The sequence below is a fragment of the Carassius auratus genome, chromosome 31 (genome assembly GCF_003368295.1).
Source record: "Carassius auratus strain Wakin chromosome 31, ASM336829v1, whole genome shotgun sequence".
In the NCBI taxonomy this organism is placed as follows: Eukaryota; Metazoa; Chordata; class Actinopteri; order Cypriniformes; family Cyprinidae; genus Carassius; species Carassius auratus.
In genome coordinates, this window is record NC_039273.1 from 20,592,368 (window position 1) to 20,619,972 (window position 27,605).

Genomic DNA, 27,605 nt, shown 5'->3' on the forward strand with positions numbered 1-27,605 from the left:
TCCTCAGCATGGCTTTTTGGCACTCCCCAGCGGGGGATTGGTGCTGAAAGGATTCATTGTGTCGGGGATTGAATGGGGGAGTTTGCGTTTAGTCGAAGTCCGTCTGTTATCATCCACACAGCGCGGATTAACTGTCCTGCCGAGTCCGAGCCATGCGCGTTATGATGCCGCAAACCTCCAGCGGTGCATTTGTAGTGCGTGATACAGATAAATGCGCCCAGCTTCAGACCCGCTGCCGCTGAGTGAACGATGCTCAACAGCTCCGAAAAATGAACTGAGGGCCCGACAGATATGGATTAACAATGTAGGGATACTCTTGTCGAATTCTCGCATCTGATACAGAGCTCTGCATCGATGGAGAACGTGTTTGACCACCTTTAAAAATCCTTTTTTATTGCTTTTAGCCTCTTGACTACATTTTGAGGCTGAAAACGTTTTCCAAAGGGTTTGCCGTCGCTGGGCATCAGACAAAAAACATGGGGAACGCAGAAAGTATGGATGCTCATCTCACAGATTTCAGGGCGAGGGGCAGCAAACCCCCTAAACTGCCCATGCCTGACCCGACCGAACTGGAGGAGAGATTCGCAATCGCACTGGTAATTTTCACTTGTATCCTAAAAAGCCATATCGATGTAATTGTATCATGTGCACAATTAATATGGAAGCTGGCAGCCCACGCCAGCACACACGCCTCTATTGTGTGCGGTTGGCAGTGTGCATTGCTTTGATGCTGTTTGCGCGTGCATGATAGCTACTAATTGCTGGCGCGCGGCATCTTTATTACGGAATCTTTTGAGGTTTTGATGTTTTAGCGTCAGTAGAATTGTGAAAATTGCTTTCTTATTGCGGTATTTATTCGTTTATGTATGATTTAAAGAGTCTGCCCTTAATCCAGTCATCGCAACGTGCTCTACAGGCCACTGTGTTTTTTGCATATGTTTTTGTATAGGATTCTTTTAACTGCTGGACTTAATATAACCAATAACCCTTGAAACATGAAAAGTACTTGCACTTATTTAAGATACAGATAGCGCTACAATGTCAGTATTATCTTGTTGGTTGATATTTCAGCCAATGTCTGATTGCTGTCTGGTAAAGCCGTCTGAAATCCTTCAGTTTGTCATGAAAGGCTTTTTAAGATAATGTCTTGAGGGATATACATGATATCTATCCTGTGATTTAATTCTCAAATCAGAATCCAGCTTGCAGTGTATTAAAATTACATTTGGAGTGGTACGAATCCCCCCAAGAGACCCTAAATTTCCCCTCGGAGATCAATAAAGTGTAACTAACTGTTTCTGTATTGTACCACTGATCAAACCTGTTTTCTTATTAATATAAGCTGGTCCTGTTTATGTTTGTAATTGCAGTGCCTTGATTAATTTGACGGGTTCAAAACCTCATTCCTTTGGCAAGGTTTACACGTGAAGTTCTCAAAGGTCTTTGATCAATGCACTTAGAATAGGTAATCTGTTACTTATCTCCCTGATTTGATTTTCAGGGTGTCCTCCAAACAGACAGGCATCATTTGCTTACATTAGGGTCCTGTGCACAGAACACTCAAGATTTAATCAGTGCATTGAGAATCAAAAGTCTGCAAATCAGCATTACCTCTTCATGCCATGTGTTCATATGTGTGGGCATGTCTGTCTGTCTGTGTTTGTGCCTGAGAGAGGAGAAACGGAGCGGGGGGAGTGAATGCAAATGGTATAACGCTGCCTCGTTTTCACAGATTTGCATCACAAATTCTGTCCCAGTAGAGTTGGCTTTTGCAGCCTATACTCTTCACCCTCTTCCACATGTTGGGCACTGCTGCTGTGTTTTCATTTGATGCTCAGACGGTTTGATTTCCAGAGCTTTTCTCTCATTAATCATTTAGTCAATCTTGGGCATGGCTTATTATGCCCAAATAGAAGAACAGAAAGTAACATGAAAAAAGTTTGAGAAACTAACAGTATGTTTCAGTCAGTTATCTTTGATTGGCTCAGTTAAATTATTTAAATATCATTTGAATTAATGCAATGAATTAATCTGATTCTATCAATCCATTATAATATTTTATATGTGCAAAATAAGCATATATGGACTAAGTGTGTAACATACAAGTAAAAACACTTTGGAGATATTTTTCACAAAATTTCATGGATTATAAAAGAAACGGCTTCGTTCTTGGTTTCCTTCTCTAAATATGCATGTCTTAAAGGAATATTTTATCAAAAAAAAATTATTTTGCTTACAGTTTAATTTCCTTACCTTCAGGCCATAGATGTAGATGTTTTTTTGTTTTTTTTTGTTGTTGTTCACTGGAACAGATCTGGAGAAATGTAACATTTCTTTACTTGGATCCTCTGCATTGAATGGGTACCGTCAGAATGAAAGCTCAAACAGCTGATGAAAACATCACAAGTAATCCACACAGCTCCAGTCTATCAATTAATGTTTTGTGAGATGAAAAGTTAAATTTGAGTCCTCTATCCATAGTATTTCTTTCTCCAGAGATAACCTGAGAATCAGGAGTAAAATGTGCACAGATCAAGCACCATTTAAAAGCAAAAATGATTCTAAACGAAATGTCAGTGGATTTTGATGTAAGAACGTGGTGGACCTTTACCCTTGAGGAAGCATCATTATAGTTTATGGACTGGTATTTTGTCCAGAAGCAACAGTTTCAACATGACACAATGCTTTAGTTTCTTGCAAACACTGTATTTTTAATTCACAAGATGTTAATTGATTTACTGATATCCTAAGGATCGCTTGTGGATTATTTTGATGTTTTTATCAGCTGTTTGTTTGAACTATAATTCTAAATGCACCCAGTCACTGCAGAGGATCCATTGGTGAGCAATACTAAAATGGTGATGTAATACAGAAATCTCTTCTGATGTAGAAACAAGCTCATCTACAGCTTGAATTTTCAGCAGAATATTCTTTTTGAGCAAAGTTTTCCTTTAGGGAGGCATTGTCATTAAAGTTAAATTAAATTCAGACAGTTTTTTTTTTTAATGCTGGTGATATTCTGTATGATTGTTGCTGAGGAGAATTTTGCTGTTCTGAAGATATTTAGTCTGTTCAGACTGAAACCATGTTTGAACTTAGATCATGGGACAAAATATTAAATAGGTTAAATGCTGCCTGGTGACATTAGTTTTTGAACAACTTGCAAAGATCAATCCGTGGTGTCTCGATAAATTTCAAGACTAGCTATTTAGCTTTTCATCATTTGTGTTTTTGGTGAACATGGTATGTACAGAATGCTTCAAATGTATGAAAAAAGAATGTTAATGCTCTCTCTTTCTGTCTTTCCCAGAACTCTATGAACCTTCCTCCGGATAAAGTGAGGATCCTTAGACAGTATGACAATGAAAAAAAATGGGAACTGATATGTGATCAGGTGAGTGTCTGTTTACATGCATTCTGCATAATGAGTCTCAGAAAAGTCAGAAAGCAATTTTACAGAAATGTTTTATAACCATGACTTAGTCAGAGGTTGTTACAAGTGACTTTTTTTCCTTTTTACAGAAATTTAAAGTCTTTATTATACGCAGTATTAACTCTGTAAAGCCTACGGCATCATATTTGATAAAATTCATGGCCTCTAAATTAGTGGTCGACACATATATATCGCCCAAGGCTGATACGGATATGTTCGAAGCGGGACTTTTATTACGACGGCGCCGAGAATAGCAGCGCCTGAGCGCACGCACTGCTCACACTCTCTCCTATTCGTCATCGTTGTTAACAGTTCTGTCTAATATAGATAGAAATCTGTCTAATAATCAAATAGAATGTTTAAACAAAGGAATTAATGTATACAGAAAGTATTATAATGAATATAGTTGAATGCTTTAAACTTTAAACTCGTGATTTCAAATTATACTGCCTTTTATGCATTTGCCCACTGTCATATTCAAGTCATTTTCACTCTGTGCTGTATGTAAAATTAGTGTTACCCTGGGTTTATTTGTAAAATATGATTCCCAAATCCACACAAACTTCCCAGAATACTGAGTGCCACTACTCTAAATTATCAATGTTCAAACCTTGCTGAAAAACCTGTTGTACAAAATCTACTACATGCTTTGTCATCTGTCTGATTGATGGGTTATAGATTGATACAGTTTTAGCAAGTAAAAAGCCTTTTAGGGGCAACAACATTTTATGCATTTTGCCTGATTGTTTACACGACAACTGCGTTTTGGGGACTGAAAATGCGTATTTAAAAAAAAAAAAGGATTTTAAAGTGCAAGTTTTTGAAAACGGCACATTAATATGGATTTACTTCACCAATATTACAACCAACAGTGGAGACGCATCATATACATCATATTATCGTCACTTCCTTAAAGGTACTGTTTACTTACAAGGTGACAGGGCCAACTACTGGCCTGGCATACGTAATACAGCGTTTTTGGCTGTTGTTGCAGATATGTGTAAACGCGAATCGTTTTGAAAAAATTGTCATGTATACGTGAAAATTTTTAAAAGCGCAAGGGAAAAACTTTTCCGTTTTTTACTACATTGTTGTTGTGTAAACGTAGCCTTAGTATTCTAAAAACGTCCTCCATCAGGTCGTGGTACATTTGTCTTTTACTGTGAATTCTTTAATGATTTTTATAAAATGTAAGAATAACTTTTTCAAGATGAACACTTGCTGGACTAAAGCAACTTGATTATCAATGTTTACTTATTTTCTTTTTTTTTCTTAATTTTCAGAAAACAATTATTAAAAGGTAGACCGATCCTATTAAAATCGAAGTATTAAATATGATACATCAGGTTTTTGAGGAACTTGTATGTCCCTCAATCATTTTTGTATTACATTAAAGGTGCATCTCAACAAATTTGAATATCATGGAAAAGTTCTTTATTTTTTGCAGTTTAATTAAAAAAAGCTAACTTTCTCATATTGTAGATTCATTGCAATATTTCTGCAAAATATTTAAATATTTCAAGAGGGTTTTTTTCTGATAGTTATGACTTATAGTTTAGAAAAATAATCTAAAAAAATTAGAATATTTTCCTCAAAGATCTTCCTCTTCACAATACCCCATTGATTCTCTGTGAGGTTCAGGTCAGACATGTTGGCTGGCCAATCAAGCACAGTAATATCAAGGTCAGCAAACCACTTGGAAGTGGTTTTGGCACTGTGGGCAGGATATTAAATCAGTATCTCCATAAAGCTTGCCAGCAGATGGAAGCATAAAGTGCTCCAGAATCTCCTGGTAGAAGGCTACATTGACTTTGGACTTGATAAAACACAATGGACCAACACCAGCAGATGTCACGGCACACCAAATCATCACTGACTTCATAAGCTTCACACTGGACTTTGGATTCTGTGCCTCTCCAGTCTTCCTCTAGACTCCAGACCTTGATTTCCAAATTACATGTTAAATTTACTTTCAGCAACAGTCCAGTTATTTTTCTCCTTACCCCAGCTGAAATGCTTCTGGAATTTTTTTTTCTAGCTCAGGAGTGGCTTGGTTCAAGGAATGTGACAGAATGTGACTCCGGCTTCAGTCCACTCCTTGTGAAGCTCTCCCAAGTTCTTGAATAGGCTTTTCCTGACCATATTCTCAAGGCTGTGGTCATCCCTATTGCTTGTGCACCTTTTTTCTACCACACTTTCTCATTCCAGTCAACTTTCTATGAATATATTTCAGTACAGCACTCTGTGAACAGCCAGCCCTTTCAGCAATGACCTTCTGTGGCTACCGTCCTTGTGGAGGGTGTTGTTGATTGTCTTCTTGACAACTGTCAATTCAGTAGTCTTTCCCATAATTGTGGTTGCATGTTCTAAACTAGCCCAAGAGGTACCCAGTATTTATAATCAAAATTAATAAAACTAATCAAGCTCAAAATGGAATATTCAAATTTTTTGAGATGCTGAATTTTAAAATTTCCTAAGCTGTAAGTCATAACCATCTGAAATAAATAAAAAAAACTCTTGAAATATTTCAGTTTGTGTGCAATGAATCTAGAATATAAGAAAGTTTTCTTTTTTTATTAAATTACAAAAAATAAAGAACTTTGACCTGTATATGTTTTGCCTCCTAGAATAAAAACTACAGAGCTTCAATTATAGAACAAATTATAATACCATCATACTACTAAGAGAGATAGAGTGAAAACTGCTATTTCTGTGCATTTTATAGAAGTAGTCTGCTATTGTTATAACAGTCTCTTTGATTTACATTACTCATTTTTCATGAGCTGAACTCACAGATCAGTGACTTTCTATGTACACAAAAGGCCTATTTCTCTCTAATATTGTTCACAAATCTTGTCTAAATCTTTGTTAGTGAGCACTTCTGCTTTGCGAGATAATCCATCAACCTCACAGGTGTGGCATATCAAGAAGATGATTAGACAGCATGATTCTTGCACAGGTGTGCCTTTCGCTGGCCACAATAAAAGGCCATTCTAATATGTGCAGTTTTATCACACGGCACAATGCCACAGATGGCTCAAGTTTTGAGGGAGCGTGCAATTGGCATGCTGACTGCAGGAATGTCCACCAGAGCTGTTGCCTGTGAATTGAATGTTCATTTCTCTAGCATAAGCCATCTCCAAAGGAGTTTCAGAGAATTTGGCAGTACATCGAACCATCCTCAACTCGCAGACCACATGTAACCACACCAGCCCAGGACCTGCACATCCAGCATCTTCACCTCCAAGATCGTCTGAGACCAGCCACCCAGACAGCTACTACAACAATCGGTTTGCATAACCAAAGAATTTCTGCACAAACTGTCAGAAACCATCTCAGAGAAGCTCATTTGCATGCTCGTCATCCTTATAGGGGTCTCGACCTGACTGCAGTTCGTCATCATAACTGGCTTGAGTAGGCAAATGCGGACATTCGATGGCATCACATTGGAGAGGTGTTTTCTTCACAGATTAATCCTGGTTTTCTCTGTAAAGGGCAGGTGGCAGATAACGTGTATAGCGTTGTGTGGGCTAATGATTTGCTGATGTCAACGTTGTAGATTGAGTGGCCCATGGTGGCGGTGGGGTTATAGTATGGGCAGGCATGTGTTATGAACAAAAAACACGGGTGCATTTTATTGATGGCATTTTGAATGCACAGAGATACCGGGACTAGATCCTGATGCCCATTGTTGTGCCATTCGTCCACAACCTCATAACCTCATGTTGCAGCATGATAATGCACGGCCCCATGTTAAAAGGATCTGTACACAATTCCAGGAAGCTGAAAAGTTCTTGCATGGCCAGCATACCCACCGGATATGTCACCCTTTGAGCATGTTTGGGATGCTCTGGATCGGTGTATATGACAGCGTGTCCTAGTTCCTGCCAATATCCAGCAACTTCGCACAGCCATTGAAGAGGAGTGGACCAACATTCCACAGGCCACAGTCAACAACCTGATCAACTCTATTCCTAAGGCAAACCTGTGCAAGAATCATGCTATCTAAACAGCATCTTGATATGCTATACCGGTGAAGTGGATGGAATATCTGGCGATAGGAGAAGTGCTCAATAATGCAGATTTAGACACAATAGAGTTGGGAGACACAATATTTGAGAGAAATAGGCCTTTTGTGTACATAGAAAAAAACTTAGATCTTTAAGTTCAGCTCATGAAAAATGGGGGCAAAAACAAAAGTGTTGCATTTATAATTTTTTTCAGTGTATATAATCACCCTAATACATATACACAGAGGAAAGTTCCCTTATCATAATTAAAGTTCCCAACGCAGGTTCGGGAGGAACCTAATCATCCAGTCCTGTTAATTATCTCTACGACCGTATATAGTCATTGCTCCAGCAACAATTCTTCCGGGCATTCCTCAACCTCCCCTTCTTCTTCTCTAATTCGTTATCTTTTTCCTCCACACTGTACCACCATAAGAAGGGGTTCTTACTCTGAGCTCAAGCAGAGCCTCGGGTTCAAGCCTCCTTCACGGACAGCAAGCCAAGCTGGTTTACCGTTATCTGGCAGAGCTGAATGGGCAGGCGAACTCATGAACCGCACCTCTAAGTAAACATATTCTTTATTAATACATTCTCTCTACATCAACCCTATCATGTCACCATGGCTACACTGCCATAAGAGAAGGAGAATATGGCTGACAGTGGAAATATTTGTTGAGGTGAAAGAGTGTGAAATGCCTGCTGTCTAAATAATGAATGATCATATCTCAGCGATTGCCATGCAGGCTTAGACGGCTGAAATGTGGTTCAGAAGTGATTGGGTAAAAGTTAGACTCTGCGAGGAGTTGAATGATTGGGAATTAGATCAGAGGATAACGGAACAGAAAAGAAGGTTTGCTTAGTTAATGTTTCATATTGAAGTGTGGGGGGGGGGGGGGGGGGTTGAACTTGCTTCAAGAGGAGTGATGCATTTTAATAATAGAAATAAAGCATAATTTATGTGTTTAACAGGAACGATTCCAAGTGAAAAATCCTCCCCATACGTACATTCAGAAGCTCAGAAGCTTTCTAGACCCTGCTGTCACCAGGAAGGTGAGTTATGGCTTTTTGTCTGCTATATTAATATACCACAAATATTTAAAGCTCTAGCCCTGGCATCCAAAGGTTGTACATTCAAACTCTTCAAGGATTGCTCATCATTGTGCCCTTAAGCAAGGCACTTGCAGTTAGTGTATATAGTCGATACACATGCATGTATGGGTGAAGATGCTTTAAAGGAGTAGTTTATTTCCAGAATGATAATTCTGTAATTTACTCACCATCCAGTTGTTCCAAAACTGTGTGAGTTTCTGTTGAACACAAAAGAAGATATTTAGAAAGATTTTAATATCCGTACAGTTGATGGGCACCATTGACTTCCATAAAAAATACTTTGGAATTCAATGGTGCCGATCAACACCAACAGCAAAATATGTTCTTTTGTGTTCAACAGAAGAAAGAAACTCATACAGGTTTGGAACTAGTGGAGGGTGAGTCAATGATGACAGAGTTTTCATTCTGGAAGAGAACTAATCCTTTAAATTAATTATATATGCAAATAAAAATAAATGTCTCCTGCATATTTTAAAGCTGCGTCTAAGTAATGGAAGAAACACCTACCTCCATAAATTTACTGGCGTATCCTGAAATCCCTATTATACAAGTAAAGTCATATAGCACTTATATAAGAACCATTAGAATATAATTCCTCTGTTTTCAAACTGGAGTTGTCAAGAGGTCTGTTTTGTGTAAAAGTTTGGGGTGAAATATTAATAATGGTATGTTCATAAATGTAAATAACAAATAAGGTTTTCAAATTTTTTTATATTTGTTGATAGTTGATAGTTGATAGACAGCACTCTTGTGATGGGTAAGAAAGATCATTTTCAAGATCATCAAGCCAAAAAAATATATAAATGTTTGTAAAATATTTACTTTCTGATAACATGACAACTTTATGATAAAGTAAATATTTCATACTCATTTATCATCAAAAAGTTGATGATGAAAGATTGGCATTTGCTACTTTCCAACCAAATCAAGTACATGCTTGCTCAGAAGTGGACATCTCTTCTTCCTCCTTCACAGAAATTTAGAAGGCGAGTTCAAGAGTCAACTCAGGTGCTCAGAGAGCTGGAGATATCTCTTAGGACTAATCACATTGGGTGAGTCACAATGAATCAATGAATCAACCTCAATAATGAATTTTTCTTTTGAGGTATTCAAGGCCATTGAATGTTTTGTTCTTCACTTAGGTGGGTGAGAGAGTTTCTCAATGAGGAAAATAAAGGGCTTGATGTTCTGGTGGAGTACCTGTCTTTTGCCCAGTATGCTGTCACGTAAGTTGTTCTTTTGCTTGTCAATCTTAATTTTAGTTTTTGGTGCTGTCTTTTGTTTTTGTTTACCACCTCAGAACAACATTTGTAATGGTTGTCACAACAGTAGACTATTGATACTGAAATCTTGTCACCAGTCACTAGGTTCCTTCTGACAAGTGAAAGAGGGGTGATGAATTAGATAAGTGCCTCATTTAGCAGTTACAGAAGGTTTGATGGATGAAAATGTGCAAGGTGTGTTTTGAGGTCCGTGTGAAAACAAGACCAAATACAATGAAATAGATTTGTGAAAACAGTTTAAAAAAAAGTTTTTTAGCATTGTGACGCGATTGCCATTTTAGCTGAAAAGGGACCTAAAAGTTTTATACAAACTTGTACACATTAATGTTACAACAAGGTATTCTGTATTTTTTTTTTATATTTATTATATTTGCTAATATGTAGTAAAATTAAATGTAATGTTGCTGGAGTTCAAGTGTGGATTGATGAGCCAGAGTATTGGGCATGGCAGGGTCTAATGAAACTCTGAATGGGTGTCCTAAGGTGTAGGCAAAGGAAAGAAATGCAAGTAATGTTAATGCTTCTAATAAAGAAAGGATCAATAGTTGCCAGCCTACATAATAAGTGTAGCAGGATTAGAAGTGGACTATGGGGATGTAACTATATGCGTGGCTAAACAGATGAGTTTTAAGTCTAAACTTAAAGAGAGTTTGTCTAAGTTCTGAATAGTGTTAAAAGGACATTCTAAAGGTTAAAGGTTTAGTTCACCCCAAAATTTAAATTAGTGCATAAATTACTCACCCTCAAGTCATCCTAGGTGTATATGACTTTCTTCTTTCAGAGGAATTCAGTTGGAGTTATATTAAAAAAATGTCTTTGATCTTTCAAGCTGTTTAATGACACTCAGCGGGTGTTGCAGTGCATCAGTACAAAAGAAGTTAAATAAAAAGCATCCATCCATTTAAAAAAAGTCTCACATGGCTCCAGGGGGTGAACAAAGGCCTCCTGAAAAAAAATATTAAAAACATAATAATCACTTTAATGTAGCTTTTGTCAATAGTTGTACATGGAAGCAACTCCAGGAGGATGACGTATGAGTATGAGCATGCGCTGGGGAGTCTCGTGAAAACCAACGTTTGTTAACAAAAGTGAAGGAAGAACCAATCTCCTCTTGGCTTATATCGAAATCATCCAACATACTTCTTTACAAATCCTCATTTTGTACTTTCTAATTAGTAGTGTTGGGTATCGATTGGGTTTTTAACGATACCGGTGCCATATCGATACTTTTAAAATGGTACCGGTGCCTGAACCGATTTATATCTTATGCTGTAGTGTGTCAGTAGGAAATATCAGTTTACGTTTACAAACATTCATTTTGCCATTAATTTTAATAATAATCTAGGGAGATTTTTGAATGCACAAGCAGTTTTACAACAGCCGGTGCTCCACACAGAGATCTGATCTCAACATCATCGAATCGGTCTGTGATTACATGAAGAAACTGATGAAATTGAGACAAACTAAATCTAAACTATTTTCTCCTGACACACTACAGCAAAAGATATAAATAACGGTCCGAACACTATTAATTTGGTTGAAAATACTAACGTGCCTCAGACGTTTGCGCAGTAGTGTATGTATAAAGTAAGTAAGTTAAATTAAGTATATTTAAATAAGTATAATTAAAGTATGCATTCATATGTGTTAAGGGCATGATTTTCGCTGGAGGAAACAACTGTGGTGTCATGAGCAGTGGACAGATCGAAAACTTTAGATGGGAAATCGATTGCTCCCTTGTGTCCTTTTGTAAACTGTATTTACTTCACTTTGCTCCGTAGACAGAGTCTGGAAGTGCATAATTGACAAGTGTCTACTTTCTCGTGGGAGATGCTTGTCTGAAGTTTAAAATCAATGGTGTACTCGTAACCAAACTTATAACGTTTGGTTATGACATGTGTTATGACCCGGCTCAGCCACCTCGGCTCGAAATTCTGCTGTAAACCCAGGTATGCTGCGAAAACAAAACCATTGACTTTGGTCTTCCCAGTTTCTCACTGACGATCGGTAACGGTTGATAAATTAAACTTTTCCCAAAACCTGTCGGGAGTAGGGCCACAACATCACCTCCATTCAAAATGTGAAACAAACACTCTTCTTGTTCGGGCTTCAGTAGGTAAATGCAGGGAATATTCTCCATAACAGAGTGAAAAGCATCCCGTGTCTCTATATCCGCTGTTTTCAATTTCCCTAACCTAAACTACAATCTTAAATTCGGCACTTACGCTTATCTTAGCATCTACGTCATGGCTCTCAGCCTGCCCTCGGTTAGTTGTTTGGACGACTGGTGCGGAGCCGGAGGAAATCTGGGAGCTGGTTTGCTATCTCAGACCGAGTACAGAAGCGAACTGAAATTGAGCATAAGTATGCAGAAATTCTAACAATCTGTCAATAAACACACACCTCTTGTCCTCTGTTTCTGCTTGAAACCACTCGCACTTCTCTGCCATGGTCTGCGGATTGAAGAGTGCACTGAAAGATGAGGAGGAGACAAGTCTGCCGCCGTTTTCATATGAAATTTAAGAGAACTGACTCTGAGGCAATCGCAAATGTGTTTATAGTTTATGGAGCTAAATGCTATAGACCCGCTAAAAAAAGCCTAGCGACGCCCATGATTCTTGCATACATTTCGTAGAACCAGGACAAATATTTCAAATGATTGCTCAGACATTTAATAGGCACTGAAATGCGGCACTGAAATCTGCATTCTTATGATTCGGTTCATACCTGTTCCATAGGGCACTGGGTTTCGGTACCCAAGCCTACTAATTAGTGACCGTTGTTTTGTTTTGATCTCTCCTGCTTCTGCGTTCATCACATCTAACTGGCACATGTGCAAAACTGACATCATACATCATCCGCCCGGAGATGCTTCCTCTAACAACAGTGAGCGCAAGCTAGATTAAATTATTACATTTTAAATATGGTTTTTTTTCTTACAAAAAAAATTATTGATTCGCTACAGGAGGATTTTGGTAACCTGGAGACACTGGAGACACCTTTATTTTTATAGATTGGCACTCTTTACTTAACTTCTTTTGGTCTGATGCTAATTTTTATTTTTGGGTGAACTAACCCTATAAGAGCCATGTAGGGAAATGCCCATCTAGTTTTTTATTTATTTAGTTTTTCTTATTTGCCAGTGTCAAAAGGCAAGAGTTTTGGGACTTTAATAGGTTCGTGAAGTAGTATGTGTTAGACAGGAAAGGCACAAAAAAAGTGCAATTCTGTGTGCATCAGGACCAGAATTGATAACCACTGGTAGGCACAAGGCTGCAGGCTGAGATAATCACAGCCATTCTGATATAGGGCGATATCACATGACTGTGAGTGTGATATTGCATTTATACAACAGTTTAATGTCACAAGTGTGTAAATAATTAATAAATAAACAGAGTGTATTAAAATAAACATTTTGTACAGTTGTGATGGACATCGGCTGAACAGTTGATGGGCACCTTTGACTTCACTAGTATTTTTTTCCTGCTATGGAAGACAATGTTGCCCATCCCAACTGTTCGGATACTAACATTTTTCAAAATATTTTATTTTTTGTTCAACAGAAGAAAGAAACTCTGATTTGGAACAAGAGTAGATTGAGTAAATGATGACAGAATTTTTTGGAAGTGAACTACTCCTTTAAAGCCTGTTTAAAAGAGTGGTTCCATAGTATCAAAAGCAAACCTTGTAGTATTAGTAGTGAGATAAAACAAAATTTGAAAGACAAAAGTAATTTTTTACCTTGACGGGTAACAAATAACTCCATTAACTGTGATGGAGCCTAAAATGTGACTGAAGCAAACTTTGTAAGTAAGGAGGAGTTGGGAGGACACCGTGTTTTGTAGTACTTTTGACATAAACAATACAGCATTTTCTGTTTATGCTTTAAACTCTTTTATTCTCTCTCAGGTTTGATGGAGATGTAGCAGAGAGCACCACAGGTGAGATTTCTGTAGAGACCCCTTGGAGCCGGTCTATAGAAGATCTCCATGGTGACAGTAATCTACCATCACCAGTCAGCGGCAGCAGCATACCACGATCCACTCGGCACTCCTTAAGGTAGAAGCACATGAACCAACACAAGCACATTTGTGTTCATTCTGAAAATAGACCACCCTCAACATTGTATTGCTTTCTTAGGTCAAGTACTTTGCCCAGTCGCAGAACTCTGAAGAATTCACGTTTGGTGTGTAAAAAAGATGATGTTCATGTTTGCATCATGTGTCTAAGAGCTATTATGAACTACCAGGTAATCAGATTATGACATTTACATTTTAAAAACGGCTGAATTTAAAAACAAAACAAAAAAAAATATTTCAATCTCTTTCAATCTCTAATTTTCCCCTTTTCTGTATCACTCACTCTTTGGCTGAAGTATGGCTTCAACATGGTTATGTCCCATCCCCATGCTGTCAATGAAATTGCTCTGAGCCTTAACAACAAAAATCCCAGGTAATCACACACACACACACACACACACACACACACACATATATATATATATATATATATATACTGGTTTATCTTAACCATCTTATATGTGAAAACATTAACCATTGCCCGCAAACTTTTCTCTGGTTTCTTTGTTTAAACCTCTCAAAATGGTTGATGAGAATTCTCTTATCTGTCATGGCTTTCATCCAAACCCTTAAGGTATTACATTTGATCAAAAACCTTTTTAGTAGGGCTTTTCTTTGGAAATTTAGCTATAAATAGATGAATTGTCTGTTAGTTGTGCTGATTAATGTCAATAGAAGATAATGGTTTGTAACTAAGACCGTTCCTTGAGACAATGATATAGAATCTTTCAAAGCCATCAAATTAGGGTTAGCTGTATCTGGGATTCTTAATTTTTCCTTGGAATGTTTTATTTTGTTTGTTGATTTAAGTGTCCCTTTGTCTTGGTTGTGCAGGACCAAAGCCCTAGTTCTGGAGCTGTTGGCCGCCGTGTGTTTGGTCAGAGGTGGACACGAGATCATCCTGGCTGCTTTTGACCATTTCAAAGAGGTAGGAAAGGATGTTCTGCCTTCCAGCATTTTTACATTCAGTTTATTTCACTCGGATGTAGGACTACAATATTGAAAAAAATAAAGTGATCAAATATTAAGTTCATCATCTATATATTGAGAGATTTAAAAATACATGAATTCTCACCAGATAACTTGAATAGCTAGATTTAGAAGTTAGTGGGTTGATTTTGTTAGGGAGTTCATATGCATACAAAATAACAATAATTGAAGATATTTTTGAGTGTGAAATCCTTTCAGCACTTTACAAAAATTGGGTGTTCATACTTTGGTTGTGTATAAGTGTACGTGTATGTATGTATATATATATATATAAAATAACATGTCCCACACTTTATAGATCTGATCTTACTTTTTTTTTTTTTTTTTTTTTTTTTGCTGGTTTGCAGTCCACTGCCAGTGTTTGACATTATTTCACTCATGGGTAACATTTAAGTTGGTGAGCTTCAATTATGTTTACATTTCATGAAACATTTCATGATTCATCATAAAAACAAAGGAAATTGATACTTTTATAAAACTGAACCAAATTACAGACGGTTAATTCATTATATTTATTAATACCAAAACTTAAACAAAACTACTCAAGGCAAAAAGCTAAATTACAAAACCAAAGAGCACATTGTTGTTTTCGGTGGGTTATTAAAACATAACTTATGTCTTTTATGTTTCTCAGGTCTGCTCAGAATCCCAAAGGTTTGAAAAATTGATGGAACACTTCAAAAATGAAGACAACAATATTGATTTCATGGTGGGTCTATATTGCAGAGTCCTTCCTCTCTCCTCTGGAGTGCCTTTTAAACTGACAAGCTCTCACCACCACTGATGTCATATCTCTTCATCGTTCCCTGTTCGTGATTTAGGTGGCATGCATGCAGTTCATCAATATTGTGGTGCACTCAGTAGAGGACATGAACTTCAGAGTTCATCTTCAGTATGATTTCACAAAGCTTGCTTTGGATGACTATCTGGAGGTATGAAAACTGTTCTTAGCGTGTTTAAAGTATCTTCTCTTTATGCTCAGTCAGAAACTCACTGTTGTTTACGGTTTCTGGGGTGGATTTTTTTGCACAGAGACTAAAGCACACTGAAAGTGATAAACTCAAAGTGCAGATCCAGGCTTACTTGGATAACCTGTTTGACGTTGGGACACTTCTAGAGGACGCAGAGACCAAAAATGCTGCCCTGGAACGTGTGGAGGAACTGGAGGAGAGTCTCTCACATGTGAGCAAACACTCAGACACCACTTTATTTTCCTTGCCTTTTCTGATTCCTTGTAATATGATCTTAGTTTTCAAAATTATATATATAATAACACAACTGTTATCCGAGTCCTCTATTCTGACTATTCCTCATGTTGGCAGATGTCAGACAAACTCTTAGAAACAGAGAATGAGGCCATGTCTAAACTCGTGGAACTTGAGAAGCAGTTGATGCAGAAGAACAAAGAGTTGGATGCTGTCCGGGTCTGTATCACACCACCTGACTTAGAACCAAGATCTATAGTTTGGATCTCATCAAACGGTTCATAACAACCTCTCAACATAACAATTAATTTTACTTTTACAGATTTAAAACACATGAAAATGTTCCTTTTCAAGTTATTTATAGGGCTGATAATTTAACATATTAATTTAGTACAATTCCATGATATTATAGAAGTATTAATATTTTGAATGGGCTTTTATTTTCAGTATTCGTTTATGTTTTAGTAATATTACGTGATTTGTCTTTTTTATATTTCTATTTAGCTTTATTTTTTAGATTTTAGTACTTCAACTTAAATATATTTTATTTCACATAATTGCTAAAGCAAATAAGGTCTAGTTTTTAGGATTTTCATAGAATATTTTAGTTCAGCTTTATTTTAATTAATAAAAACGTAAAATTATAACACTGGTAAAATTATATTGCAAATGTAAATCTTGATGTTTAAATTTGAGGTTGTTGACACAACATTGCAGCCAGGTTATCATTCATGTATGTATAGACCAACAATTAAAAAAATTGCATAAATATTGATTATTATTTAATGTTATTAATGACTAATTTGATTACTGGGTTATATATTGAATGTCCCCTAACCAAACCAAAAAACAGTTCTCATCACATCCGTTCACATGAGAGAGTGTTAAGAGTTAAATGAACTGATGGAAATAATCAGCTTACCTAGCTAGTTGTTTTTATTATCTGTTTTGTTCAAATTTAATATCCAAATGTAAGTGAGAAGAAGAAAAATAATAAAACACTTTAAGATTTTAATCTGTATATGTGATGGACATCGGTTATGATTTTCTTTGGCATCTCCTTCAAATGCATCTAGAGTAAAACAGCTCTGTATTTAACAATTCACATACGCAAAACCTGATCTGATGCGACCTGTTTTATAGAACACAGAAGTTTTTTGCTCATAACCCCAATTGCCAGTCAGTTGATTAAAATGTCCAATTGATTGACAAGCCATTTTCCTTAAGAACTTGTAGAAATAATGTCGCCATGTTATCTGTAATTTACTTAATAACATGGGATGATTTCTTGTTAAATCCTAAATTACTCTGTTTGTGTGCACGTACAATCCAGGCTGTGTACCGGGACGCCAGTTCGCAAGTTCACACACTTCGCCGGATAGTTCGTGAGAAGGATGAGACCATTCAGAGGCAGTCCACTCTGGAGAAGAAAATCCATGAACTAGAGCGCCGAGGCAGTCTCCAGATCCAGGTGAGGGGTGAAGGAGATGGAGAAGGAGACGTGTCTCCGCTGCCGTCACCTCCTCAGCCCATGGCTCTTTCTCCCTGCCCTGATGCCATGGCTCTGGCCGGAGCCTGTGCCAGTGCAGTGTACAGCTCTGGCAGCACGTCCCAGACTGGAACTCTTCGAGCAATGGCCACACCACCTCCTCCTCCCCCTCCACCACCTCCAATTGCAAGTTCCTCTGGTGAGTAATGATTTCAACAAATCTGATGGTTCAGCACTCATTTAATGAGGGTATAATGAAATGACTACTTTCTACAACTAAATATGATTAATGTTATGGGTTTCACTCAGTGTGACTGCCATCATTTTATTTAATTGAGGTGGTGTAGCCTAATGGTCTTGGGTTCAAACAATGCTGTTGCTTTACTGAGTCTGAGAAATAAAAGGTTATAGGAGGGCCCCCTTCCAATGGGCCCAATTGAAAGTCTGTAGCACTTTCTCACAAGACCTGAGACAGCATTCCCCTGACAGTGCGCCTGTTGCAACCCTACAAGGGTTGATCTGTGAACTGTTTATTATCCATTTAACTTCAGTCTAGGTGGATGTATTGCGTGTAAAAAAAATAATAATAATAAAAACTATGGTTGACCAAATGATTGGTATAATGATATTTTTAAACTTAAGTGTTAGATAACTCATATGCATGACTCAGCTGTTTTAACTGAAAAAAACTTACATTGACATATCTTAAAATATCATCGCCTTGTTTTGTTTCTAGATGCACAACAGTAATGTTTTTGTTTTCTAAGGCACATTTATAAAAGTTACTTTAATGTCCTAATTGAACTGTGGCTTAAGCCCTTTTTGTGAAACAAGACCTAAATGCATTATGAATATTTGTATAATTATAAACATTACTCTAAAATATCTTCTGACCTCAAGCCTTTTCATGTTAAAGGGGTCATATGATGCGATTTTAAATTTTTCCTTTCTCCTTGGAGTGTTACAAGCTCTTAGTGCATAAAGAAGATCTGTGAAGTTGCAAAGACTAAAGTCTCAAATCCAAAGAGATGTTCTTTATAAAAGTTAAGACTCGTCCACACCCCCCTAAAACGGCTCGTTCTAACTCCACCCATGTCACTATGTGAGAAGATTTGCATAACGCTGCCCAGATGTTCACGCAAAGAAAGAAGACATAACTTTTATTCTCGTTGTAATATTGTTGTTGCCGCCATCGCCATGTCGTATAGATGCTGTGTGTTTGGTTGTGTAAGCGAAACTACTTTGTTTGACCTTCCAAAAGAGGATGATATCCGCTTCTTCATGCCTGGAGCTGATCCGTGCTGGTCGCTGAGAAAATACATCTACTTTGCTCTGTGGACGTTCATTATCAGCTTGGATTTGCGCAGCTTCTCAGTTAACAACGGCTCCGTATAGTAACAGCTGCTTTGTGAAATCACGCACCTGATGGAATTTACCGCTGATTAGAGAACCGGCTTTACTGACTTTACTGACTGTATTAATCATCAGCCAATATATATCGTGGACCCCTAAAATTTACATAAATATCCACGTTAAATAAAGTCATAAAGTTCAGCTGATCAGAACTATTAATAACGTTTTCTAAACCCTCTATGAAAACTACCTAACTAAATACCTAACAGACCACCATTTTACCAAGCTTTTACTGTGCACATATTTGCAGCCAGTGATTGCGTAAAAGACTGTGCCAACATTTTTACCACAAACACGTTCTCTCTCTTCTCCTGTAGTTTCTAATGGGCCATCGGCAGCTCTCGCACCTCCACTGCCGCCGCCGCCTCCTCCACCTCCTCCACCACCTCCTCCTCCTCCCCCACCTCCACCTCCTGGACATTCTATTGAGATCTCTGCTCCATTACCCCCGCCTCCCCCTCCTTGTGCTCCTCCTCTCCCAGGAAGCGGCACGCCAACTGTCATATTCAACTCTGGCTTGACGGGTATAAATGTGTACATGATTGTTTCCGTGTGAATGGGTCATTGCAAATATATTGTTTTATTGACTGTTTTGATTCGTATAATTTTTCCCTGAAATAATTTTCCATGCTTTTGTGCAATTTTGTTCAACACTTCTTAGTGCTTAGAAGCATTTTCGGCTTTCTCTTTCTAGACATTTGTGCTTTATTACTCTCTAAACATTTGTTTTTATCTACTCTCTTTTTTTCCTGCACTCAAAGATGGACCAATCAAGCTCTTCTGTAGGTTTCCTGATATTTGTCATGGCCACCATTTACTGTCATGATCTAGTCACATTATGTGTTGTGTGTCTTTGCTTAACACGTTATCATGTATTTTAATGATTATTTTTAATGTCATTGAGTAGTTGTTTTGGTAGTCACAGGCCACTGTTCTTTCTTGGCAGCTGTGAAAATTAAAAAGCCAATCAAAACCAAGTTCCGCATGCCAGTGTTCAATTGGGTGGCTCTGAAACCAAATCAGATCAACGGCACTGTCTTCAATGAAATCGATGACGAGAAGATTCTAGAGGTATCTGTCCTTAGCACTTTACATGGTGTGAAATGTATGATCTCTATCAACTTCGAGAACATTCTGTAACTGCTGCTTACTAAAATCGCAAGAAGCAATACATACAGAAAGTCAAGCATCTCTGCCCTTAACGGCTAATTTTACTTTAAAAATCTGACACAATTCCAGGTGAAGAGAATTTACGGTGGGATTTGATTTTGTTAATTGGGAACAAATGTGTTTGGATAATGAAAATTGGTTGCCTATCAGAACGAGCCATGTTCTTGGATAGGAAGGGGTTAAGGAGGCAGAGCAAGAACATTTTGATAAAAGATTATGAAAACAATGTATTTGAAATAACCAATGACCAGGATGTCCTACTGTGCACGAATCATTGGTTCCATCAGTGGTGCCAACGTTTTTGAACACCAAGTTCTAGGAGTGCTGTGGATAACAACTCTAATAGAATGCTTTTGTTTGCAGGATTTGAATGTGGATGAGTTTGAGGAAATGTTCAAGACCAAAGCCCAGGGCCCTGCTGTAGACATGACGATGCAAAAGCAGAAGGCTCCTCCGAAGGGCCCCAACAAAGTTTCACTGCTGGAGGCCAACAGAGCCAAAAACCTTGCCATCACGCTCCGCAAGGCAGGGAAGAGCCCAGAAGAGATCTGCAAAGCAATCCAGACGTAAGTTCCCACTTTGCCATTAATGTCAAGATAAAGATTGATTCACAACTGTGGCATTGCTCTTGTTCAAAGGGATAGTTCACCCAAAAAATGTAATTCTCCTTTTGGCTTATATCAAAATCTTCCAACATTTTTCTTTACAAATCCTTATTTTGTACCTCTAATTCATGAAAGGTGTTCCCCTTACATCTGCTTGTTAGAACATAAGTCAGTTCTTGTTCTGTTACTTCCAAAGTTCAGCTCCTGTATCTTCTAACTTGGCGAGTTTTGTTTAGTTTTGTTTTGGTTTTGTTTTAGTTTAGTATTTTGGTTTTGATTTGTGTTTTGTTTTGGTTCTGTGTTTTTAGTTTAGTTTTTTTTTTTTTTTATCGCATTCTGATCAGTTTCTCTCAACCCCTGCAGGTTTGACCTACGTACAGTGCCTGTGGACTTTGCGGAATGTTTGATGCGGTTCATGCCCACTGAAAGTGAGGTGAAGGTGCTCCGCCAGTATGAGCGCGAGCGACGGCCAATGGATGGGGTCACTGATGAGGACCGATTCATGATGCTCTTCAGCAAGATAGAAAGGCTGCCACAGCGGATGACCATCATGGCATTCATGGGCAACTTTAATGATAGCCTGCAGATGCTCACACCGGTAAGGTGGAAAAAGAGAGAAAAAAGAGAAACCACCGTGATTGAATCATTGAATTGAATAACACTTTTATTAATAAAGATCCATCTGAAATGTATTTATACATTCATCTAAACATACATTTTTCCTACAGCAACTGCACGCTATCATAGCAGCATCTGTATCCATAAAGTCATCACAGAAGTTAAAGAAAATCCTTGAGGTAAGATAGTAAAACTTTAATATCACACAGTTTCTTGCAATTTTAGAGTCTTTCTTGTAATTAATTGTGTGATATCTCTCATTTCAGATCATTTTGGCACTGGGCAACTACATGAACAGTAGTAAGAGAGGAGCTGTTTATGGCTTCAAACTTCAGAGCTTGGATTTGGTAACATCCCATTTCATAACACAAATATGTTTTTTTGTTGTTGACATTTTTAGGTTTATTCTGAGATTATTAACATTAAGTTTAATTGTAATGTTTCCTGTCTTTAGCTATTGGAAACCAAGTCCACAGACAGGAAGCAGACACTTTTACACTACATAGCCAATGTGGTGAAGGAGAAATATCCTATTGTAAGCGTTTTTTACAATGAGCTGCACTACATTGAGAAAGCTGCTGCAGGTAAGTCTGTATATATAAATAGATTTAAAATATACTAATTAATAATGTCAATTATATTTTTATATTATTAGTGCTGTTAATAACTAATTCTAGAAATATATTTTCTAGTTGAGGCGAAAATATAATACATTTAATAAATTCAACTAACAAAAGTAGAATTAGTTTAAAGTACTAAAATTACTAAAACTGAAATAAAAAACTCAATCTAAATAGAAATATAAAAATAGAATGAAAATGACAAGCACATAAAAATCACACACTTAAATTAAAATGGAAACCATAGAATAAGTTAATAAATAGAAGTTAATAAATTCTGTAATAGTACTAAAATAACACTTTGTAAATGCATTTTGAAATGTTCATAGGTCTCACATTAACAGAAAGAAATACAAAAATGATGGTCCTCTAATATGTATTTTTTTGCTTTAATATGCTATGTTATCTGATTGATTCTACAGTAAGTTTGTTTTTGACGGTGGTCCTCATTATTCCCATGTTTCAGTCTCACTGGAGAATGTTCTCCTGGATGTGAAGGAGTTACAGAGAGGAATGGATCTGACCAGAAGAGAGTTCAGCATGCACGGCCACAACTCCCTGCTCAAAGACTTCATCCATCACAATGAGGCCAGACTGAAGAAGCTGCTGGATGATGCTAGGATTGCACAGGTAGAAAAGAGCAGGGTATAGGATGTCGTGGTGGGCTGGTAATGGTAAGGCTGTGGGTTTGAATCTCACAAGGCATAATCCCCATGATCACGTGGCTTGCATGTAATTACAGGATGCCTTTGACGAAGTTATTAAGTTCTTCGGGGAGAGTCCCAAGACCATGCCACCCTCTGTGTTCTTCCCTGTGTTTGTTCGCTTCATCAAGTCCTATAGGGTGAGTCTATATTCCATCAGGGCATCAACTTCCATCTTCCAACTTCACACAAGGCCCAGATCTAATTTGTCTTTGTTTTCAGCAAGCGGATGAAGAGAACGAGCAGAGGAAGAGGCAAGAGCAGCTGATGATGGAGAAACTTCTGGAACAGGAGGCCATGATGGAGGAGCAAGAAAGTCAACAGGTATGATGAGTTGAAAGCCTTGGTAGGGCACACTAGGGCTGGGTTGAAAATCTTCTCGATTTTATAATTTCACATTTTGAGGAACCAATAATGATTCTTTTATCCCCCCCAAAATTTATCTTTTATTTTATGCTGTTTTCAGTTGATGTGTAAACAAAACTTCACTACACACTATTTTATAGCATGGCTTCCATCCAATAAACTATTGATTGAAACTGCCCCCGATTTCAAATTCTTTTATGAAATTCGAACAATAAATACCATTTTGGCACTTTTTAATGTGATGACAGATCACTGTAGTGCCTTAGTTCAAGTAAAGTGCCATGCACATGAACTGATCATCTCTTCTTCTTTAATACAAGTTACAGCACGGAATAAACATAAATGAACATGAGGTATGTTGAAAAATACAGTACAAATTACTGAAATGTATCATGTCTATTGTTATCATACAATCAAGGTTTTCAACCACAGAAATTCTTCAATAAAACTACTTGTAAATGTAACATCAAAGTCAAGTCAGGAAAGCCATTCAGTAGCCGCATTTCCACTGTCAGGCCAGTGCGAGCCAGGGCTTAAAACGGGCCAGGCGGGGCTAATAGCCTCGGGCCAGTAAAACCCGCCCTTTACACATCTCTCAGGAACAACGTCACGAAACCCCATAATTTCACCAACAAAGAGAAGTTATCAGAAAAGTCATTGGAATTAGCTCAATCATAAAACGAACATGATAAAAGCGGTTGTTTGTTTGCATGCTTTTTAAATATTCAGTTTCTCTAGCCCCAGCTGGCCCGCTTTGGCCCAAGGTTTTCGTCAGGCCAAAAAACCTGGGCCATTGGCCTCGAGGAAGCCGCGACGAGGCACGATCAAGCCCCGGAAGTGACAGTGGAAATGCGACTGGTCCGCATTAGCACGCCCGGTTTAAGCTCGACAGTGGAAACACTGATTGTAGCTTGTAGCAAGTGATTGTAGCTCGATTAGTTGACTATAAAAATGTAATTTAGAGAGTAGCATTTTGCTAAATCTGTATTGTTATATTATCATAATTTTTTTTTTCTTAACCTGTTCTTAAATACTGAATGTGTGTTAGGATAATGTTAGAATAAATCAGTATGATAGCCACCGTTTAAATATTTATCATTTCATTTTAACCTTAAATACTATAGCTATGTACCAACTGACAGAATTCCCTGTATGCTTTACACCATTAGTTTTTAGTCAGAGAATTTTGTCCTTAAACTGACATCAATATTGATACCAAATTGAGATCAGAATCGAGTCGAAACACAAGCTTGTGAATAGAAATAAAATCGAATCGTGTCATTTTATGTCAATAGCCAGTCCTAAAGCACACTACAGTGTACATTAAAGGAAAGATTACAGCAAAACTCTTTGCACTAACCGGATATTATATCATTTATTAATTTGCACAAACTCCAGTCACCATCTCACAAGGGCAAGCGGCAGCAGCAGGGACTGATTGCAGAGTTAAGGAAGAGGCAAGGCAAAGATAGCCGCCACGTCTACGAAGGCAAAGATGGAGCCATTGAGGACATCATTACGGGTAAGAACGCTGCTGGATGCAAGCTATCCAGATTCATCTGATTGTACGTATGTCAAATGAATCGGTTTCCCTAAGTGTGTATTGGTCTTGTTCTTTAGATAGTAACAGTAGACGCACAGTAGCAATAGATGCCATGCTGTTTAGACTTACTGGAGTTTAGAGGCTTGAAGTTTCTTTCTGTGCTTTTTCTAGAGCTTCTAGCTTTTTGTGTTTCTGTGTTGTGATTGGCTATTATTTTGCTGCAGTGCTGAAGACCGTCCCCTTTACCGCTCGATCAGCCAAACGTGGCTCGCGGTTCTTCTGTGACCCCGCCCTCTCCGAGGACTTCCATTATTAAACTAAATTCTGTCCCCTCAGAAAGGTGCCTTTAAGTCCATCTCTTCTTCACTCACTCCCAGTCATTCCCTCCATCCTTATATATTTCTTCATTTGTTTTCTGTTCACCTGGGTAAGGGCATTAAATACAGGATGGCAACCTGAATTCTCTGCATAAAAAAAAAATGCATGCCTGCCTGCCTTCAGTCATTTCTGTTATGCATTTTGTTTCCTGCACACTATTTAAATCTAGTCGTAGATTGAAAAAAGCTGATGAACTGTGCCCTTTGAGTAGTTCTATATCAGCCATTATATCAAACCTATACCAATAAATGGTAGAGACCGATAAAGGGCCAATATTAAACTATTCTATTCTGTTTTGCCAATTGGTTCTGAAACACCCAATGGTGTTTGCCAATAACACCCAGTAACCGATATAGTACTAGAATATCGTGCATCCCTACTAAATTGATTTAAAACTAACCAAAAATCCACACACCTGCCTGTTTTGTACCCATCTTTGGCCCTGTCTCATCCATATCCACAGGTACAGACTGTAGTTGTGCTCCTTGTGTAACGGTTAACTTGTTTGTCTTCAGACCTGCGCAGTCAACCTTTCCGACGGGCCGATGCCCTGAGGAGGAGTGGGAGAAGGAACTTGGAGATACAGCACCTTCTGCTACACAACATGGAGATCACCACCTGCTAGCCAAGTTTGTTCCGCTTTTGAGGACAGAAGGTGGGCCAATGACACTACTGAAACAAACAAATAGCACACTTAGATCAGTGGAAGGATGGACAAATGTGACACTGATTTTGTGACATCTTGGACTGTTTTAAAGAGAACATGAAGTCTAGAGTGGTGGATGCAGTATGTTGACTTGGTCAAATATTGTGGATTCTACAAATGGACATTGTGGAAAAAGTTGTGGTCTTTTATGATTCACCATAGTCAACTTTGAGACATTGCGTGTCATGTACAAGACAGAGCAGAAATGCCAAAGGAAGTCCTTGGATTGGCCCACTTTCCATTTTAATTGTCATTTTTCCTCTAGTTCTAAAACTCCAAGCTGAGTAGCTTTTTCTGAGGGGGGGATTTACAAGATGCACTTTTATTTTTATTTTTGATCATCTTAAAACTGAACTTTTGATTTAAAAAAAAAAAAAGCGAGAGAGAGGGAGATTCAATCTTAAGCTGGACTTGATACTGTAATGCTGTTGAGGATTTCTCTTCTTTGCGACTGAAACATCCCATGAAATGTTGAGAAAATGTTTACTACCAAGCATCCACAACCAGCTTGACATTGTATGTACAGTACATCTCATTTTAATCACAGACTTGCTCTCCTACTGGTTTTATCTCATGTGAGTGTGTTTTTTTGTTGTTGTTGTTTTTTTTTTTTTTTTTAACCGAAGACATTTCATTGGACAAAAAAAGTCTTTTTTTTAAATGTACAGATATTTTGCTACAAAATTGAGCCTCTTATTTTTTACATTGTTCATCCATTGTGGTGCTGTACATATTGTTGAAACAAACCAACTTGTCCTGCAATATCACTGGAATGTTATTAACTTTTATGTTGTTTAGTATGACAGTATTATTTAATCTGATGGTGAAGACAGTGAATCAACTTACTCTGTGACCTAAATTGCTCTCTCATTACTATCGTTGCATATGGTAAATGTCTGTGGTTGCACGTAACACTTGGAAGCTTGAACAGACACTAGTGGCACATATAACTTTTTTCTACTTTGAACTCTTTAACTGGAATCAGTGGTTGTGTGCAAATAAATCAATGACACCAGCACCATTAAAAACAGTGATTCTTTTGTGTGGTCGATGCATGAATTCACACAGAGGATTTTATTTGACTGAAAATTTGGATGGATACATGAGGATGCTCAATGATAAATGTGATGTTGGAGCTATTTGTGGGCAGTGGTTATCTAACGGTGCCACAAGGTGGTAGCAAACCCTTGTGTTTAAGTATCTTAGCCACTTCTTTTTGGCCCCAGGTCCATGGAACAGGCATCTGTACTATTAAACATGGTCAGATTGCAGTTAGGTTGTTTAAACCAGACCACATAATAATGTATAGCTCTCTATCTCTGTAAGTTTCATAAAATTCATAAGACTATAAAAATTCATTTTACATTTATGAAGGTTTTCGATGACTGATCATTTTTCAGTTTTGGGTTTACTATCCTTTTAATTAACTCAACACAATTGCTGTAATCTGCGATACTAAAAGTTATATTTTGCTGTGTGGCTGTAGAAGGACACAGCAGGTGTTGATGTACTGAGCATAAATGAGCCAAAAATACAATGCTTTAAAAATACTTTAACACTAAAACTTGGACCCAATTTTTCAAATATGAAATTTTCAAGCACTTTAGTTCCACCAGATCAAAGTGGGATACCGATATCCTGTCTGATGGCTAATGGACAACACACAAGGTTGGGGACCAGTTCACCATGCAGAACTAAAGAGGAGAAAAATAAAAGCCGACAACTCCTCATGCTATTGAGAACGTGGGCAGACCTCCCAGCTTCAACTGTCAGAGTGCTGAAGAATAGTTCCATGAAAAGGCTATGAAAACATTATGAAAGGATGCAATAGATAAGTGCTTAGAGACAGTGAAAATTATTCTTAAAATTGTACTCAAGTAATT

General features: G+C 37.8%; 1 protein-coding gene across 4 annotated transcripts; it reads left to right on the top strand.

The window, feature by feature from the left end:
• On the top strand, nucleotides 1–27,039 carry LOC113050780 (formin-like protein 2). Of its 4 annotated transcripts, XM_026214075.1 has the most exons (29): nucleotides 2–304; nucleotides 405–596; nucleotides 3,311–3,394; nucleotides 8,413–8,493; nucleotides 9,529–9,605; nucleotides 9,696–9,779; nucleotides 13,746–13,895; nucleotides 13,977–14,085; nucleotides 14,212–14,288; nucleotides 14,750–14,843; nucleotides 15,540–15,614; nucleotides 15,727–15,837; nucleotides 15,938–16,087; nucleotides 16,228–16,329; nucleotides 17,444–17,798; nucleotides 19,330–19,536; nucleotides 19,774–19,794; nucleotides 19,959–20,083; nucleotides 20,546–20,748; nucleotides 21,151–21,385; nucleotides 21,516–21,584; nucleotides 21,672–21,752; nucleotides 21,860–21,989; nucleotides 22,492–22,655; nucleotides 22,768–22,869; nucleotides 22,952–23,053; nucleotides 24,494–24,617; nucleotides 24,863–24,978; nucleotides 25,532–27,037. In XM_026214075.1, the coding sequence occupies exons 1-28, from the start codon at nucleotides 212–214 to the stop codon at nucleotides 24,952–24,954; spliced, it is 3,489 nt and encodes a 1,162-aa protein (XP_026069860.1). In that variant the 5' UTR covers nucleotides 2–211; the 3' UTR covers nucleotides 24,955–24,978; nucleotides 25,532–27,037. The 4 variants fall into 4 exon arrangements, with proteins under 4 accessions (XP_026069859.1, XP_026069860.1, XP_026069862.1 ...); XM_026214074.1 differs by lacking the exon at nucleotides 24,863–24,978 and having other exon boundaries at nucleotides 1–304; nucleotides 25,532–27,039; XM_026214077.1 differs by lacking the exon at nucleotides 19,774–19,794.
• Nucleotides 27,040–27,605: the final 566 nt, after the last annotated feature.

Bases quoted from the DNA above. Each gene is read 5' to 3' on its own strand.
- LOC113050780 (XM_026214074.1), top strand. From the start codon at position 212: ATGCGCCCAGCTTCAGACCCGCTGCCGCTGAGTGAACGATGCTCAACA. The intron at 3,395-8,412 runs GTGAGTGTCTGT...TGTGTTTAACAG, and splicing joins GGGAACTGATATGTGATCAG to GAACGATTCCAAGTGAAAAA. The intron at 9,780-13,745 runs GTAAGTTGTTCT...ATTCTCTCTCAG, and splicing joins TTTGCCCAGTATGCTGTCAC to GTTTGATGGAGATGTAGCAG.